This window comes from Drosophila rhopaloa, unplaced genomic scaffold (assembly GCF_018152115.1).
Source record: "Drosophila rhopaloa isolate 14029-0021.01 unplaced genomic scaffold, ASM1815211v1 contig_3, whole genome shotgun sequence".
NCBI classification, from domain to species: Eukaryota; Metazoa; Arthropoda; class Insecta; order Diptera; family Drosophilidae; genus Drosophila; species Drosophila rhopaloa.
In genome coordinates this window covers 8,609,073-8,626,236 of record NW_025335123.1, presented here as the reverse complement: position 1 = coordinate 8,626,236, position 17,164 = coordinate 8,609,073, and the positions used below count along the sequence as shown (strand labels likewise).

The window sequence follows — 17,164 nt, the reverse complement described above, 5'->3', positions numbered from 1 at the left end:
AACATCTGAATTTGATTTTCACTGCATATGTAGGTATATTTACATATATAAAGTCTAAACGAACTGTTGTTCGCGTTATTAAATAGTAAAACAATATCATATTAATTTAATCCTAAGTTAATCCCGACTCAGCCGTCGTATTCCACGTCGGCATCCGTGTACAGCTTGCTTGGCTGCCCAGCCAGACCATTATCCGTCTCCATCATCTCCACATCGCGGCAAGTGGCCGCCTGCAGCTCCCTCCTCACATCGGCTGTGATCTTGAAATGGCTCTTCTTCCTGCAATTGCGAGTGTTAGTTTCAATACTGGCTTATTAATAGGTTTGGTTTACTCACTTGAGGAGCTGGAGCAGTGCATCCCTCTGCTCGGAGGATATATCGTTCTTGTAGCGCTGGGCAAAGGTGAGCAGACTCTGGTGCCATAGCACTGGCAGCTCCCGCTTGTCGTTCTCGAATCTGGAAATAGAAAAAGGTGATATTAATGGAACTCATTTTAATAGGTTCATAGGTTACATATTATTATATTTTTAAACCACCAATGGAAATAGTGATAATTAATTAGACAAATGTTCAGCAAATATTTAACGCATTGCCTTAGTGCCTTAATAAAATAGAATCTCTATTAATATATTAAGCTAAACGTCTTAAAAATAAAGTTTAGCAAACTATCAGTTAATAATAAAGTTTTTAACAAACTTTACTTGTATATAAAATGAATTATGAATTGATAGAAAATGGTAAAACTAGAATCTTAGGATTTTATCAGTAAATATACTTATATATACCGTAATATATGCAATATCGAAAGAGCAAAACCCACCTGAGAAAGTGAAAGACGGCGGCATCCACGACGCGATAGGGCAGCGCATAACGCTTGTCCAGGAAGTAGCGAATGAAGATGGAGTTTGCGCCCGAGTAGGCCATCTCGCAGATCTTCAGCAGGCAGGCGGAGGAGTGCAGGACGGGAATGGAGCTGCGCGCCACCACGCTGCCGAAGATGATAGCCTCGCGCAGCGTACAATCGCCAGCCTCCAGGAGGGGCAGAATGATGCCCTTCATAAAAGCCGCCGGCTTGAAAAGAGCCCTCTTTAAAGCATTATATAGATGCATATTTAGCTTCTTGTATTCGCAGAGGTCGTCGCGAACGCGTGGAAGCAGCACCAGATTGTAGAATCTCTGGGCCATCGCTTGCGACAGCACCGAGCAGAAAATCCTTGTGCCCTGGAACATGGCGGCAGCGCTCCAATTATGAGGCTCTGTGATGAACAGGATCTGCTCCCAGTTGCGCAACTTGGGTATAATCTTGAAGGCCTTGGGAATCTTGCCACTGCGATAGCGTTTCAACACATCCCGCACACCCTCGTACATCTCCTTCACCTTCGGGTCGATCTCCTCAATCTTCAGGGAGCCCTCATCGGAGATCTTGGTGTGAATGTCGGCCTCCTTCTCCTGGATCTTCTGCATGATCATCTTGGAGAGGTGCAGGGTGCGCTTGCCCTCCTGCGCCGGCTGCTGGAAGCGCTCGAAGGCGGCCACATCGTCGTCGTCCATGTCCAGGTCGGCCATGAAGTCAGTCTCATTGACCTCCTCATCCTCCTTGGCCTTGCCATCGTCTGCGGAGCAGGGATTAATAATATGGAGTTAGTTGTGGTCAAGGAAATAATTATTCTTAATTATTTAAGAACACGTTCAATAGTTTGTCGTTCAGTTTACAGGTTTTTGACTTAAAACGTTCACAATCTTCTATTTTTGAACATAAGCTAATCTGGTTTTTCAACCGTTCGCCCTATACTGTCTTTTCCTATAGCTCTCATAGGAACAATCAAGACAACATTTTCTAACATAAATATTTATCATATAAAATCGGATAGGTATATCCCATACCCGTTATCGGAATTGGGTTTGTGATGCACTTACTCAAGTTGAAGTTGACTTTCTTAACGGTCACCAAACTAGGAAAGTTCTCCTCGTCCAGTTCCAACTGTTGCAACTTGGCCGCCGCCAGAATCTTCTGGCTGCTCCTGGCATCAATATTCTGTGGAAAGTAATGTAAATATTTAGTTTTCAAGCCGAAATGCGATTTAAATTAAATATAGTACCGCTGATTCCTCGGCCCTTAGTTTGACTTTATCTTTGGTCTTGTTTTTGGCCACCTTGCCGTCGGTGATCTGTTTCTCCAGGTTCACATTCTTGATCGTCGCCACATTGGCCTTTTTCGGCTTGCCCATATTGCCCGAATATTCTTAAATATGAATCGTATCAATAAAACCAAAAAATTCTAATCACTACACGTGTTGCAACAAAGCAGTGGCGTTGCCAGCTCATGGGAGTTCGAAAAACAAAACAAATTTTCCGTCCGTCTGGCAAGGTTTTGACAGGGCTGCCATTTCGATAGGTTTAATTACCTAGGTATGGTATTTGTTACGGTGACTGCGATTTTAGGACACTTCCGTGACTTCATAAAAATAAATATTTATATATGAAACTACTCAAATAAAAACAAACTACTCATATAAGAAACCAAGTTTAGGTTCTTATTTTCTCGCTTATTTTTAGTTTTGAGCTCTGAAAATATGTTTAAACTCTGAAAATATGTTTGAACTCTGAAAAATACATGGGAGATGGGCAAAATGATTCAAGACGGCATTGTAAAATTTCCAATTTGCTTATATGTCAGAATTAGTCTAAAACAAACTGAACACAGAATAATTTTATGTTTTCCAATTTGTCAAAAACAATATAAAAATTCCAATAGACAGAAAACCGTCTTTTATTATGTATTTATGTTCTTGATATATGCAACGCACTCAATGTATTATGTATTTAAATGATTTTTGATAAACAAATTTAAATTTAATTTAATATTAAACAAAAACTTTGTGCTTTAACATGATTTCCATAGCTTATTTCACTTTAGATAGATGTAATACAACTTTATTGTTTAATTTTTTTGTTTGGGGATACCACAATTACTAATCATTTATTTGCATATACATATAATAATTATTAGTGTTACTGTTTTTTAGCCAAAAACAAAATTTCCTTAAATTTTTTTCAGTTTCATGCCACTTTTTACGTTAATCATTTGTATACGCAAAAAGTAAACAAACAATATATCATACCGCGACTCTCCACCGTGACTGCAAACTATCGATAAGTGCCGAATCAGCCAAGCTCCCCTCTCTACTTCCTCCTATCGGTCTTTTCCAACCCTGCGCTGACAGCCAACAGACCTCGGCCGATTCTTTTTTTTTCTGCGTTGCGTGCAAACAGACCGTCAATATGAAGGTGTGCTGAAAATTTGTGAATTTTAACCGATAAGCCCGGTGAACATTGAAAATATTGCGAAAATGCAAAAGCGCAAACACTGGTCCGGTGGTCCGATACATTTGCGAGCGAAAATAACCAGTGATTGCGTTTGGATCAGTAGATGATATTTTATATGCGAATCCGATTTGTATACAACATCTACATTGTGTGTGCGTTTTTGTTATGTGTTCCAGCTCAACGTTTCCTATCCCGCGACGGGATGCCAAAAGCTGTTCGAGGTGGTCGACGAGCACAAGCTGCGTGTCTTCTACGAGAAGCGTATGGGCCAGGTTGTGGAGGCCGACATCCTCGGAGACGAGTGGAAGGGCTACCAGCTGCGCATCGCCGGTGGCAACGACAAGCAGGGATTCCCCATGAAGCAGGGTGTCCTGACCCACGGTAAGTTCGCCTGTGAGATTGTGGGATATACAGTGATTGGAGGGGCCTAGGTGGGTTTATCTGGCTACTTGGCTTGGGGTATCCCAACCGGCTTAGTAGCTGGTAACTCATAGTTAGGTCTATTCGAAGAAACTCAGTTTCCATTAAATGTATAGTAATCTTTGTTTCTATATGATACATATCCGATACAAGCATCCCAGCGACTTGCCTTTGCGACTCTTTAAGTTTTCAAACATAACCTACGTTAGCAACATGAAATTTGTGGAAATATTAATTTGATTCATATATCTAAGCATTACATGCATAAATTTGTCGTGCATACCCCTTTAAATTTGTATATAATACAGTTTAGATTATGTGTGGTTTAAATTTAGTTTTGAACCCCTTTAATGGTAGTAATTCGGTAACTTGATAGTATAAAATGTGAATTGTCATAAAGTTATGCTTTTCAAATAGGGAACTTCTTAAAAGCATATATTTCCTCTTAAAGGCATATACTTCTTCTTCAAAGCATATATATCCTCTTAAAAGTGTTCAATTATAAGAACACATTTCCAAACATAACCAATTTAACAACAATGTTATGTTTAAAACATTTAAAGAAAGTCGCTAACTTATAATATAGTAAGAAATTTTGAAACGTAATTTAAATAATAGCATAGCGCGTGTTCAATATTCGAAGAAATTAAGCTATCTTACTCAGGAACATTCCAATCACTGGCTATATCTCTAAACCCCAAAAGTAAATCCCTAATAAACACATTTACCATCATGCAGGTCGTGTGCGTCTGCTCCTGAAGAAGGGACACTCGTGCTACCGCCCACGCCGCACTGGCGAGCGCAAGCGCAAGTCTGTGCGCGGATGCATCGTGGACGCCAACATGTCCGTGCTGGCTCTCGTTGTGCTGAAGAAGGGTGAGCAGGACATCGCCGGTCTTACCGACACCACCATCCCCCGTCGCCTGGGACCCAAGCGTGCCAGCAAGATCCGCAAGCTCTACAACTTGAGCAAGGACGACGATGTGCGTCGCTTCGTGGTGCGTCGCCCCCTGCCCGCCAAGGACAACAAGAAGGCCACCTCCAAGGCCCCCAAGATCCAGCGCCTGATCACCCCCGTTGTGCTGCAGCGCAAGCACCGTCGCATTGCGCTAAAGAAGAAGCGCCAGACCGCTTCCAAGGAGGCTGCTGCCGATTACGCCAAGCTGTTGGTCCAGCGCAAGAAGGAGTCGAAGGCCAAGCGCGAGGAGGCCAAGCGCCGCCGCTCTGCCTCCATCCGCGAGTCCAAGAGCTCCATCTCTAGCGACAAGAAGTAAATGCCGCCGACACGGAACCCACATTCTTCGTTTAAGCAGAAACTGAACGTAGATCAGACCCACATGGTCTACGAGAGGAGAAAAGAAAACTTTGTAACCATTTATGTTTAATAAATGAGAAAAAATGGTACACAATGTGTTGTGATGTGTTGTTTTTTGATACGATGTAGGGTTTGTTCAGATGTGCAGTGATTTCCATCTACAAATTTGACAAGATCAGTAAGATCATCAACAGATTGTGCTAATTGTTGGTGCAGGGGATATATTCGTCATATAAATATGTAATGGTGCAGTAGTTTATTTATAATAATAACTTCTGTTTAGGGTTATACTGTGTGAGTGAAGCGAAATAGTATTCCATGATAAGATAGATTTCAAATCTCACTTAAATTACCCTTAAGTTTCTTCATCAAGGTTCTTAATGTGCAAATACTGATTTTCATTTATTTGTTTAATTTTTACGTCAGGTAAAGAGTTCTGACAATAGTTCAGTTGAAACATGGTTTGGCATTGTAAGCTATTGAATATATGTGTATGTTACTTACATACTTATAAATAAGGAACATGCTAATGAATTGTAACTAACTGGGTCTAAAAACTTTTGAAAGAGTATTCTTATAAAATAACAAAAAGTTTAAGGTCTTAGAAGTTATAAGTGAGCACTATTAATATATTCTTTTTTAGAAGATATCAAATATATGGCCATTCCAAAGTAAAAATAGTTGACCTTTGCAAACAAAAAGTTAAAGGCAGATTAAAAAGAGATGGAAATAGGACAACGTGTTATCTCTATAGCTATCTCTTGCGATTTGCTGCAGTTCCCGCCAAAAACAATTTCGGATTTGGTTTAAATTCCGATCTAAGACGTATATTCTGTACGTAAGTAAATATATATAAATAAAAACAAGTAGAATGTGTGTATATATGTTAGTTAGGTTTCTTTTTAGGGCAGTCGAGCAAATTCCAGTTGTAATACGTCGTCAGCAACTCGTCCTGGATTCTTATCTGCTGGCGGTGCCGCTTGGGATGGGACTCTCCTCGTCGGGCGAAGGAACTGCAGCTGCTATCCCACTCGGAGCTTGATTAGAAGTTGGGAAGGAAACCGTCGTGGCCGCCTCCTCGTATCGTGTGAGTTTGGCTTCCTGGTCGGCCAGCAGTTCGAGCAGATCCTCTTGATCCTTTTGCGTGGCCGCCAGCGATTCCTGCGCCGCATCTGCCCGCTGCTTTTCCGCCGAAAACTGCTGACGTAGCGTCTCCAGCTCCTTTGTCAACCGGATATTCTCGGCGAAGTACATGTTGGCCTGGTAGCGGGCGGCATTAAGCTCCTCCTGGTTGGCCGGAGTGGTTTCCGCTCCTTGGCCGGCTTGGGCCTGCTGACCCGCCGAGGCCCCCAGTTGCGCCTTGAGCAGTGTATTCTGATCCGAAAGCTGCGCCTTGAGCGACTGCTCCTCGCCGAGTTTCTCCTTCAGCTCGGCATTCTCCTGCTCCAGTTCTTTGGAGGATTGCTGCAGCGCTTGGATCTGGGCATCCATGCCGCGGATAATTCCCTTGTACTGGGAAACCAAAGCAGAAGCCTCCGAACTCAGGGTGAGTTCAGTCAGTTCTATGCCATCCACATCGAATCCGCTGACCAGCTTGGCAATCAGCGCCTCCAATCCCTTGTACAGCTTGCAGTACTCATAGTCGAGCAGTAGTTCTCCTGCGGATTTGGCCCGAATCTGTGCCTGCTTGCAGGCCCGACTGTAAGCCTCATGGCGTGACACCTCCGCCAGTTTGCTGCAGAAGCTCTCTTGCCCGATTCGCTTGATAATCAGCTGGCTGATGTCCTCGCGCTTCTGTCCGGGCAGCGAGTTGTCATTAAACTGGATGCACAGGCCCATGAGAAAGGCGCACATGCCCTGGACCAGGAACTCGCGTTCGTCGTGCTCGTTGGAGCAGAGTTGGGCCGTGAGGTAGGCCATAGTGCCCTGCGTCTCCAGCAGAGCCTTCACCGCTCCCGGGCAATGGGCTAGCCACAGGCTGAGAAGCATCAGCAGACCCACCTTGCTCTGCAAGCGGTAGCGCTCCTGCTGCATGAGATTGGTGCACTGCTCGAGCAGCGTGATGGGCCGTTGGCCACCGGGCGTGGCCAGCAGGACGCGCAGCAGTTCCTCCTTGAGGGCAACATTCTCCACGAGCGAGTGCATCAGGGCCACGGCGGAGAACCAGTTGGCCAGTGCGTCTGTAGAGAAGAGTCCGGTGCAAAGGAGCTGTCCCGTCGACAGGGCACTCACATCGGAGGCACTGGAGGGCAGTAGCGTTTGGACCACCGCCCGCTGGCCATCGGCATTGCGATACAAGAAGCACTCGAAGCAGTAGAGCACGGCGCATCGCAGGGCCAGCAGCTGTTTCTCATTGATCATGGACATAAGGAGGACCACAATGGCCGGTCTGGGAGGACTGCTCGGGGCCATGACCCTTCCCAGATCATCCTGGTTGTCCCGATCGCCGCGCACCACCTCGGCCACAGCATTGATCGTCTCGGTGAGTATATCCGCCGGCACACCGCTGCTCATCAGAATCTCGCAGAGAGCGTGAAGCAGCCGTGACTTTTGCATGACACGCTGGCAGGCGGTCACCACCTGCTGTTGATTACTGGGAGTGACTAGTGCCCGGACCACCTGCAGCAGGCAGTGGAAGTTTGAGACCTTCTGTGGCGACCAGCCCGCCTCCTCAGCATCCTGTGAGAGCTCAAACATCGGAGCCAATTTTTGGATGTAGCTGCCCTCCTTGAAGAACTGCTGATTGCTGGAGTTGTTCTTGAGGAGATTCAGTAGCAGAATCAGGCAGTCCTCCACCACGATGCCGCCATCGGAGCAGCCTTCCTCGCGAACGATTTCGAACAGGCGGTCAAAGGCGTTCTCAAAAGCCACAATTTTCTGGATATTCGAGTTGCCCTTGGTCAGTTCGATCAGCAGAAGCAGGACATCATTGCGGATCACCTCGCGGCTGTCCGTCAGCAGATCCATCAGCTTGGATACGCCCATTGGACTGACAAGCACCAGATCCTGCAGTTCCCGTGTCTTGTTCGAGATTAGGGATGTGATCAGTTGGATGGCTGCACGGCGCACACGAAAATCGTACTCATCTAGGTAGCCCATGACCACGGTCACATGCTCCGGCGTCTTGATGAACATCTCCGTGAACTGCTCGCCCACATTTACCGAAACCGTGGGATTGTCCGCCTCCTCGTCGAACTCCTCGCTGGTGACCACGTTGCACAGTGTATCCAACGCATAGCTAATTATCTCCGCATCCTGGCCGTCGTTCTGGAGCACCTGCACTAGCGGCGGCATGCCCTGGGCGCCCACCTCGATCCGGTATTTGCGGGACAACGCCTTCAGCGCCCGGCACGCATCCCGACGGTCCTCCAGGAGAGTCGAAGAGTAGACGCGGTCCACCAGCTTCTCCACCGTCTCGGCGGCACTCGGCTGCTGGCCCGGCTCCGTCCCGCCCAGCACCGTCTTAATGCCGCTCTTCAGGAACTCCATGCGAGTGTGTTTACGGTATATTAAGTTTTTTTTGCATTTAACACGACACGTCAATTCATGAAAACAATTGACGGGCGGCTTAGAGGTGGCCTGAGGTCGATAGGTGCACCTCACTTATCGATAAGCCACTTTAATTTAAATGATCTTTATTATTTTTTTTAAATTTAAGATAAATCCCTCTTCGGTTTTCGGATGTGGTATTACAGATTTCTGCATCTAAGCTCCCGAAACCCATTTTCAATGTTTCAATCTCCGTTAAATTATTTATAAATATTCACATTTTATATAAATAAATAAAATAAAACATATATTCTCTTAAGCAGTGTATGTTTTGAATAAATTGTAATTTAATTATAAAATTTAGCTATTTTCTAGCTGGTTCTAAGACTTAGGTGGCAACGCTGCCACAGTTCATCGATGATTATGCAATCGATAATAATAATTCCATTTAACTAAAAACGAGTCGACAGCCCTGGTGCTATCGATGCTATAAGTAAGTTGAAAACAAATCTAATTTAGCAAATTGGAGTCAAAAAACGAGGAAAAACACCTCAAAAACGCAATATAAGACTACTCACATACACGGCGTAAGGAGCGTTTTGAAAAAGCAACCAAATTAACACACCGCTTGGGAAATATCAGTCATTTTCATTACGTAATTCGACAAATCTAACACAATTTACCCAGAACATAACACATTTGTGTCTCATAAATCCATATATCGTGTGCTTGTTTGCAGACCTATGGGCAGTGGGATTGTGGTGCAATTGGCTCGAAAGTACGGCGCAGTGATATTCTTTCCCACTGTTGCAGTAGGATCGATTTACGCAGATTGGTCGCACACCCGCGAGTGGAAACGCCAGCAGCTCCAGTTGGCACAAAGCGCACATCTGAAGAATCAGCGATAGGGGATATATAAAGGAGACATGGTTTTCGGACTGGACAAGCGAGCACTGTGGGGCGCACTGCCCCTGCTGGGATTCGCCATCGGGCACTTCCTGGACAAGAAGGAGACGGAACGCATGACCCTTTTCCGGGACAAGAGCGCCCTGTACGGCAGTTCCGGCAGTGGGGATAAGGAGCCTTCTTGGTAGTTCCCGGCCAATCTTCTCTTTTTTCCACCCTCACTGTTAACCAATAAACCGGAGAAATGTGAAAAATCGTATGTGTTTACCTGCTTAAAGGAGGAGATCTGCGGTTAGGAACGTGATTTATTTGTCAAGGATTGCGTGGCATTGTTTGTTTTACCCAGGAAAACCATAAAAACATCAACACACGGCTAACGATAAGCCGAAATGCCCGAAAATCCGAAGAGATAACTCGTTTTTCGAGGGATTCTACCTGTACATCACGGCGGGAGTGAGCGCGAGGGCAGATATGTGAGTTCTGTTTCGTTTGGATCAGGGGCGTAGGCAGGATATTTCTATAGAGGATTTGCAGACTTCGAAACTCTCTTTATATATTGTATGTCTTCTTCAGTATGTCACATAAATCATATCAAAAAGCGGCTACTCAAAAGTTGTCTATTAAAAGAGTTATGTTTAATTGCTTTATGTAAATGGTTCAGATTTTTATCAAATTTTTAACGTTTTGTCAATCATTTTGGACATTATTAATTTATCCCTATTTGTATATTTTAGCAATTTTTAAAGCACACAGAAGAAATGTTAAATCAGCGTATTTCTTTCTTTAATCATAACCAACTGATAACTATTTTAAATTATTTAAAACAAGAGAGAACGCTATAGTCGGGTGCCCCGACTATCAGATACCCGTTACTCAAGTAAAGGGAGTGCGAGGGAGATGGAGATAGAAACTTTGATCACGCATAACTTTTTAACGAATGGTCCGATTTGAAAAATTTCTTTTACATTTCGATAGGTATTGATAAACACAATAAAACTGCATTTTTACTTTTCCGAAATATTTAAATTTTTAAAATCGTATCTAAGCGATTGTGGGCGTTAAAGGGGGCGTGGCACCGTTTTGAAACAAACTTGCGCTGCGTAGGAACTCCTAGAATCTGCATGCAAAATGCCAATCTTCTAGCTTTTATAGTTTCCGAGATCTCAGCGTTCATACGGACAGACAGACAGACAGACAGACGGACAGACAGACGGACAGACGGACAGACGGACAGACGGACATGGCTATATCGACTCGGCTAGTGACCCTGATCAAGAATATATATACTTTATAGGGTCGGAAACGCTTCCTTCTAGCTGTTACATACTTTTGCACGAATACAATATACCCTTTTACTCTACGAGTAACGGGTATAAAAATATATGAACAAATATGTACTTAAAGGTGCCCAAAGGTATCCCGTCGCACGCCACTGCTAGAGTTTTTAAGTGCTTCCAGCCGAAACCGTTAGACTGCTCTCTTCAAATATGAAATCGGATGAGGACATTTCCACTTTTCCAAACAAGGCAGCAAATTGAAATGCCAATGCAACAAAAATAATTTATTTTTATGGCCCAGGGTTAGGGGTTTTGGGATCAGATTCGGGTTCGGAATTGGGATCAGGTTTAGGATAGAGCGTGATGAATTGCAAGAATTATGTTCTTGGGCGTGCTGCCTCTTTCTTGCCCTTTGTTTCCAATGGTCAGTAGTTTGTACACAGGCGCAGTGGGATCGAATTGGGGGAGGGGAATTTTCGCCGCACAAAAGTACTCTCTCACAGCGGGGGAGAGTGTGAGCGAGAGGCACATGTTTGAGATTTGCAAGTGCATGGTCATTCCTCCTTTGCCTGAGAGAGAGGGCAGCATGATCCTCATTCCTGGAAGGAAGCGAAAGATGTAGACGTGCTGGAATAACAGGATAGTGATGGAGGATCTTGTCGGATAAATGGCTAGATTGCACATTAGCAACTAGGTGTAAAAGAGTTTTATAAAATGAAGGTCAGGGTTAACTGTCTTCTAATGTCTCCGCTAAATCTGAATTAAATTGATCTAGCGAAGAAAATTAGAAAATGCTGAAATGCTATTTTTGAGCTTTCAAACTATGTACTTTAGTACATCTATACAAATATTTAAATATTTCGAGAAAGGGGAATATAAAAACATAAATTGCAGAATTAAGAAGCAACCTATTAAAGAAATGTTGAACAAATATTATATCAGCTAAAAGTTTTAAAATATATGTCTTACCAATTTTTTTTTTGGTAGTGTTTTTAAAGGACAAGATATTTAAGGTTTGTTTTTTTCTTTTTTACCGATTTATTTAAAAATATATTCCACACTTTCCCGCCAGATCTAGTGAGCAGACGACAAGTGCTCAGCACTTGAGCATCTCCTTTGCCCACTTGTTGTTGCTCTCTCCAGTGGTTTCAGGTAGTTGGCTTGTGTGTGTGGGTGCCGAAAATGAGAATTCCAGAAATCCAGAGAGTCCAAAACTCCTGCGTCCCAAAAACCAGTTTCAATTCGATTTTGGTTTTTAACGCGAGCGGATCGAAAGAAAAGGGCGGCGGAATAATCAAAATAAGTGGGATAGATATAGATTGTACCAAAAATGAGCGGAGAGGAATCTGCCGGCATGGACTTTTCGCAGAAAACGCTTCAGGATTATGAGGTTTTGGCCGTGATGGGCAATGGATCCTTCGGCACCTGCTATAAGGTGCGGGACAAAAGCACCGGCGAGCTGTTCGCCTGGAAGGGAATGAACTACGATGAGCTGGACGATGTGAAGTGCGAGGCCCTGGTTTCCGAGATCAGCGTTCTGAGGCAGCTCCAGCATCCCAATATTGTGCAGTACTACCATCACCTGGTCAACCGCGAGGCCAAATCCGTATATATAGTGATGGAGTGCTGTGCCGGCGGCGATCTAGCACAGATTGTCAAGCGGGCGAGGTCCCAAAGGCAAAGATTCGAGGAGCCCTACATTTGGCGGGTGCTCTTCCAACTTTGCCGGGCTCTCCAGGTATGCCACAACAAAATCCCCAACGGCACTATCCTGCATCGCGACATCAAGCCAGCCAATATCTTCCTGGATGCGGCTGGCAATGCCAAACTTGGGGATTTCGGTCTGGCCAGGATGCTGCGACGGGATCAGAGCTTTGCCGCCTCTTTTGTGGGCACGCCGCATTACATGAGTCCAGAATTGGTAAGGGGCAGGAAGTACGACCGGAAGAGCGATGTCTGGGCCGTGGGCTGTCTGGTCTACGAGATGTGCGCCCTGCGTCCACCGTTTCGCGGTCGAGCCTTCGACCAGTTGTCTGAGAAGATCGCCCAGGGCGAGTTTAGCCGGATTCCAGCGATCTACAGTGCCGATCTTCAAGAGATCATCGCCTTTATGCTGGCTGTGGATCATGAACAACGCCCCGGCATCGAAGTCATTATCCGGCATCCATTGGTAGTGCGTAACATCAGTGAGCTGGATGGCAAGTTTCCAAATCTAATTGAAGCCGGCGAAGATTTCTATACGCTGCCCACGGGCGGCAGACTTTTTGAGGACGAGGAGGAGGAGATATCGCCAGAATTATCCAGCACTCTATTTACGGAGCAGTATAGCTTTAATGAGGGCTACGGACAAAGGAGACTCAGCGTCACTGGTGTTTTTACACCTGATTTGAGGAGTGAACTCTTCTACTCCGCCAAACGAAAAATCTTTCCCTCCAAGAAGCTACAGCTTTCGGATCCCGCTTTATATGAAAGTATAAGGAGAGAGGAGCGAGCGGAGGAGAGACATGTGGAACTGGAGGAGGAGCGGCGACGCAAGAAGGATCAGGAGCAGCGGAAGCGGGACCAGGAAAACCTAAAGAAGGATCATTTAAAGGAGGCCACCAGCAGTCCTCGTGCCCTCACCCAAAACATCTTCGATGAGGTGTTGAAGACCCGTCTCCATGCCATTCGCGCCCAGGAATCTCTGCTGCAGCAGAAGCTGGAGGAACTGCAGGCCCGCGAGCAGGAGTTGCAGCTGGCCGAGCAGCGTGTCCAAGCGCTAGAGCGTCAGCTGCAGGAAAAACTCATCCAGCAGGAGAAGCCCACATGCAGTTGCAGACAACCAATTGCTCCGCCCATCCCGCCCCGGAAGCCGGTGAAGTCTCATCACGATGACACCTACTGCACCATCGAACTCAATGAGACATCGCCCACGGTTGCCAAACTAAATTTGGCTACTCTGCCGGCTCCCAAATCCCTGAACACTCTGCGTAAGGTCACCTTCCAATCGCCCCAGAAGTTTATCACATATGGGATTGAGAATATGCCTCCTCCGGTAGCTAATCCGACAGTGAATCCCACGCCAGCTGCTGTCCCCATGCAGATGAGCGTGTCCAGCAATGATTCCGGAGACAGCCAAGCCTCATCCACCCGCAGGAAGTCCATTCTCTCCCTTTTCGGCCTAAGTCGCGGGTCCAAGGCGGCCTCCAAATCCCTGCCAGCAGTGAATCAAGTGCCTCAGGCTGCTCCAAATAAACTTCAGCGACCTCCTTTGGCACTCAAGCAACCAATTACCCAGGAACAGCCGGCAGCAGCTCCTCCGGTGGCCAATCTTTGGACCAAGGAGCAGAAGAAACAAGCCTTCGAGCTGCTGGCGGCCATGAATGCGGCGGAGAGGGAGGCTGCTGGAGGAGCAGCCGGCGGATCCGGGCCAGGAGGAGCACGTCGCCAGCATCTGCGGCAATCTGTGAGGGAGCGGAACTCCACTCTTCAGCGAAATCGAATGCGACGATCTTTGGTGGTAGCCAGTGGCCATCAGAAGCTATCGACGCGTGACCAGTTGGTGATCTGAGCAGTCGACTGGAGATTGTGGAGTCCAGGAGCCATGGAAACCATGGAAACTACGAGCGTTGTGATGTGGAATAAGTTCCGTAATATATAATCCTTTTTTTTATACACAATTTTTTTTATCGCCATATTTTGCATGTGTATTATTAGCAGTAAGATTTGTCCTTTTATCGCTGCCATTCATTGTGCAATTTGCATTAGTTATAAAAACATCTCTAGGTATACATGTTTTTTGTATTAAATAAAATATATACATTTATAACAAATTATTGCATTTGTTATCGTTATTTTATGATTTTTAATTTTTATTTATTATTTGTACTATTTTTACAGGATAAAGTAACGAACAAAATAGGAGCTATATTCTGGAGATAGTTTCATTACAAAAATTAAGCATTCATGTCAAGTTCCGTTAAATTCAAGTAGTGCATTTTCAGTGCTGTGAAAGGTTAAAATATTTGATAAAAGTTAGCTTATTTCATTAAATTTAAAATAATCTTGATATTCAGAACAAGATCAATTGTTGTTTTTGCAGTAAGAGTTAAAACATTTAAAAAGAGACTTTATATATCTTTTTAACGATAAGGAAAATATTAATTATAAAACTGAGAGCCATAGATATATCATTTGTCGTCCTTAGTGGAATGATGGAAAAACATTTCTGCTGAAAATCCGTAAAAATTTATAATATCAGTTACAATTAATTGCAATTATATATATGTATTCGTCTTTAAAGTGCCTGCTAAAATATATTATTTTTTTAATCACAATAATTTAATAATTAGATCAAGAAAAAATTATATATATTTATTTACAATTTTAACAGAAATTTAAACATAAAAAAAAAATAATTTTAAGCTATAAAAAGACAAGCTATTTCCCGCCCTCTGCTAGTTTTGTTATTCAACTGTTGTCAACACTGTCATCACGCCAGCTGTTGCCTATCGATAGGCCGATTACTGGTTCGTTACGCAAGCAACAGGTTCTGGTGTGATTTCTGATTGGACTCCGGTTGGATTCCAGCTATTTCCAAGTGTTCTTGCTTCGCTAGGTTATAAAATTAATTAAATTCCAAGATGTCCGCCCGACTGCTGCAGGCCACGCGACGCTGGAGCGCCCAGCGCACATACAGCTCCAAGATTGCCGAAGTGGTGGTGGTTTCTGCCGCCCGCACTCCAATTGGCAGCTTCCAGAGCAAATTGGCCCCCCTGACGGCCACCCAATTGGGAGCCCGAGCCATCGAGGCGGCCATCGAAAAGGCAGGAATTGCAAAGACCGATGTCCAGGAGGTGATTATGGGCAATGTGGTTTCAGCCGGCCTGGGCCAAGCTCCGGCCAGGCAGGCCGCCATCTTCGCCGGACTGCCCACCAATGTGTGCTGCACCACGGTGAACAAGGTCTGCTCCTCGGGCATGAAGTCCGTGATGCTGGGCGCCCAATCCCTGATGCTCGGTTATGCGGATGTGGTCGTCGCCGGCGGCATGGAGTCCATGTCCAATGTACCCTTCTACCTGAAGCGCGGCTCCACTCCCTACGGCGGCGTTAACCTCACCGACGGCATCGTTTTCGATGGCCTCTGGGATGTCTACAACAAGTTCCACATGGGCAACTGTGCCGAGAACACGGCCAAGAAACTGGAGATCACTCGTCAGCAGCAGGACGACTTTGCCATTGAGTCCTACAAGAGATCCGCGGCTGCCTGGGCCGATAACGTTTTCCAGGATGAGATTGCCCCCGTGAAGATCCAGCAGAAGCGGAAGCCGGAGGTAGTCGTTTCCGAGGATGAGGAGTACAAGCGGGTGAACTTCGACAAGTTCGGACAGCTGGCTACGGTTTTCCAGCGAGAAAATGGCACTGTGACCGCTGGCAATGCCTCCACTTTGAATGATGGCGGTGCTGCCGTCGTCCTGATGACCGCCGAGGCGGCCCAGAAGGCGGGATTGAAGCCTCTGGCCCGGATTGTGGCCTTCCAGGACGCCGAGACCGATCCCATTGACTTCCCCATCGCCCCGGCTCTGGCCATTCCAAAATTGCTAAAGAGGGCCGGCGTTCGCAAGGAGGACGTGGCCATGTGGGAGGTGAACGAGGCCTTCTCCCTGGTGGTGCTGGCCAATATCAAGAAACTGGATGTGGATCCCGCCAAGGTGAATGTCCATGGCGGAGCCGTGTCCATTGGCCATCCGATTGGCATGTCCGGCGCTCGTCTGGTGGCCCATCTCTCGCACAGCCTGAAGAAGGGCGAGCTGGGCTGCGCCTCCATTTGCAATGGCGGCGGAGGAGCCTCCTCCATTCTCCTCGAGAAGCTGTAAGGTCACCTGGCGACCCGACTACTCTCAACCAGAAATGCATTTACTATGGACCCATGGCGGTGATCGTGGAAAGCTATATGTTTTTTTTTTAAATTGTTAAGTGTCTTCTTTGTGCCCTAGCCGCATTTATCGAAATCTTGTGATTTGCATAATAAAATTATGAAACAGTGAATAATTAAATTGAAAATCGGTTTTATTGCACTAAGAATATTGGGTTCTATATACATCTTAATGTGTTATTTATAATGATTTATCAGAAAAAAATGAACATCAAAATGAACAGTCTTATATAAGTTGTACTGTAAATATTATTATATTATTGGTGTTTGCCGTTTCAAAACTTTTTAAAATTTATTGAATTAGTATTGTTTTTTATAAATGTTATAAATAATGAATATATTTTCTAGTTTAGATTCGGATTAATCACAGCTAAATTTACTTGGAATAGTTGTAAACTGAAATTTATTCTGAAGTTCAATTAGATGTTTAAATTTCTATTCCTTCAATTAAGATTATATATGGTATGCTAAATTTAACCGCCATCTATTTTGTCTAGATTTTTAAGTCCTTCAAGG

At 45.1% G+C, this 17,164-nt stretch overlaps 7 protein-coding genes across 8 annotated transcripts; 5 read left to right on the top strand and 2 right to left on the bottom strand.

The window, feature by feature from the left end:
* Positions 1 to 10: 10 nt before the first annotated feature.
* Positions 11 to 2,351, bottom strand: LOC108046409 (bystin). Its single transcript, XM_017126067.1, has 5 exons — positions 2,100 to 2,351; positions 1,918 to 2,035; positions 821 to 1,613; positions 337 to 456; positions 11 to 279 (listed from the first exon to the last, which is right to left on the bottom strand). The coding sequence occupies exons 1-5, from the start codon at positions 2,226 to 2,228 to the stop codon at positions 129 to 131; spliced, it is 1,311 nt and encodes a 436-aa protein (XP_016981556.1). The 5' UTR covers positions 2,229 to 2,351; the 3' UTR covers positions 11 to 128.
* An 825-nt stretch (positions 2,352 to 3,176) lies between these two features.
* On the top strand, positions 3,177 to 5,156 carry LOC108046430 (40S ribosomal protein S6). Its single transcript, XM_017126089.1, has 3 exons — positions 3,177 to 3,288; positions 3,504 to 3,708; positions 4,486 to 5,156. The coding sequence occupies exons 1-3, from the start codon at positions 3,283 to 3,285 to the stop codon at positions 5,019 to 5,021; spliced, it is 747 nt and encodes a 248-aa protein (XP_016981578.1). The 5' UTR covers positions 3,177 to 3,282; the 3' UTR covers positions 5,022 to 5,156.
* A 706-nt stretch (positions 5,157 to 5,862) lies between these two features.
* On the bottom strand, positions 5,863 to 8,639 carry LOC108046425 (general vesicular transport factor p115). The gene has a single exon (XM_017126083.2). The coding sequence runs from the start codon at positions 8,549 to 8,551 to the stop codon at positions 6,023 to 6,025; it is 2,529 nt and encodes an 842-aa protein (XP_016981572.1). The 5' UTR covers positions 8,552 to 8,639; the 3' UTR covers positions 5,863 to 6,022.
* Positions 8,640 to 8,948: 309 nt separating this feature from the next.
* Positions 8,949 to 9,480, top strand: LOC108046394. 2 transcript variants are annotated; one of them, XM_017126046.1, is made up of 2 exons: positions 8,949 to 9,044; positions 9,291 to 9,480. In XM_017126046.1, exon 2 carries the CDS (start codon positions 9,295 to 9,297, stop codon positions 9,457 to 9,459), a length of 165 nt encoding a protein of 54 aa, XP_016981535.1. In that variant the 5' UTR covers positions 8,949 to 9,044; positions 9,291 to 9,294; the 3' UTR covers positions 9,460 to 9,480. The 2 variants fall into 2 exon arrangements, with proteins under 2 accessions (XP_016981535.1, XP_016981536.1); XM_017126047.1 differs by having other exon boundaries at positions 9,028 to 9,138.
* Positions 9,478 to 9,711, top strand: LOC108046393 (NADH dehydrogenase [ubiquinone] 1 beta subcomplex subunit 1). Its single transcript, XM_017126045.2, has one exon. The coding sequence runs from the start codon at positions 9,478 to 9,480 to the stop codon at positions 9,643 to 9,645; it is 168 nt and encodes a 55-aa protein (XP_016981534.1). The 3' UTR covers positions 9,646 to 9,711.
* Positions 9,712 to 11,875: 2,164 nt separating this feature from the next.
* LOC108046429 (serine/threonine-protein kinase Nek2) lies at positions 11,876 to 14,546 on the top strand. The gene has a single exon (XM_017126088.2). It carries the CDS (start codon positions 12,065 to 12,067, stop codon positions 14,282 to 14,284), a length of 2,220 nt encoding a protein of 739 aa, XP_016981577.1. The 5' UTR covers positions 11,876 to 12,064; the 3' UTR covers positions 14,285 to 14,546.
* A 685-nt stretch (positions 14,547 to 15,231) lies between these two features.
* LOC108046434 (acetyl-CoA acetyltransferase, mitochondrial) lies at positions 15,232 to 16,769 on the top strand. Its single transcript, XM_017126094.2, has one exon. It carries the CDS (start codon positions 15,357 to 15,359, stop codon positions 16,587 to 16,589), a length of 1,233 nt encoding a protein of 410 aa, XP_016981583.1. The 5' UTR covers positions 15,232 to 15,356; the 3' UTR covers positions 16,590 to 16,769.
* The last annotated feature ends 395 nt before the right edge of the window (positions 16,770 to 17,164 follow it).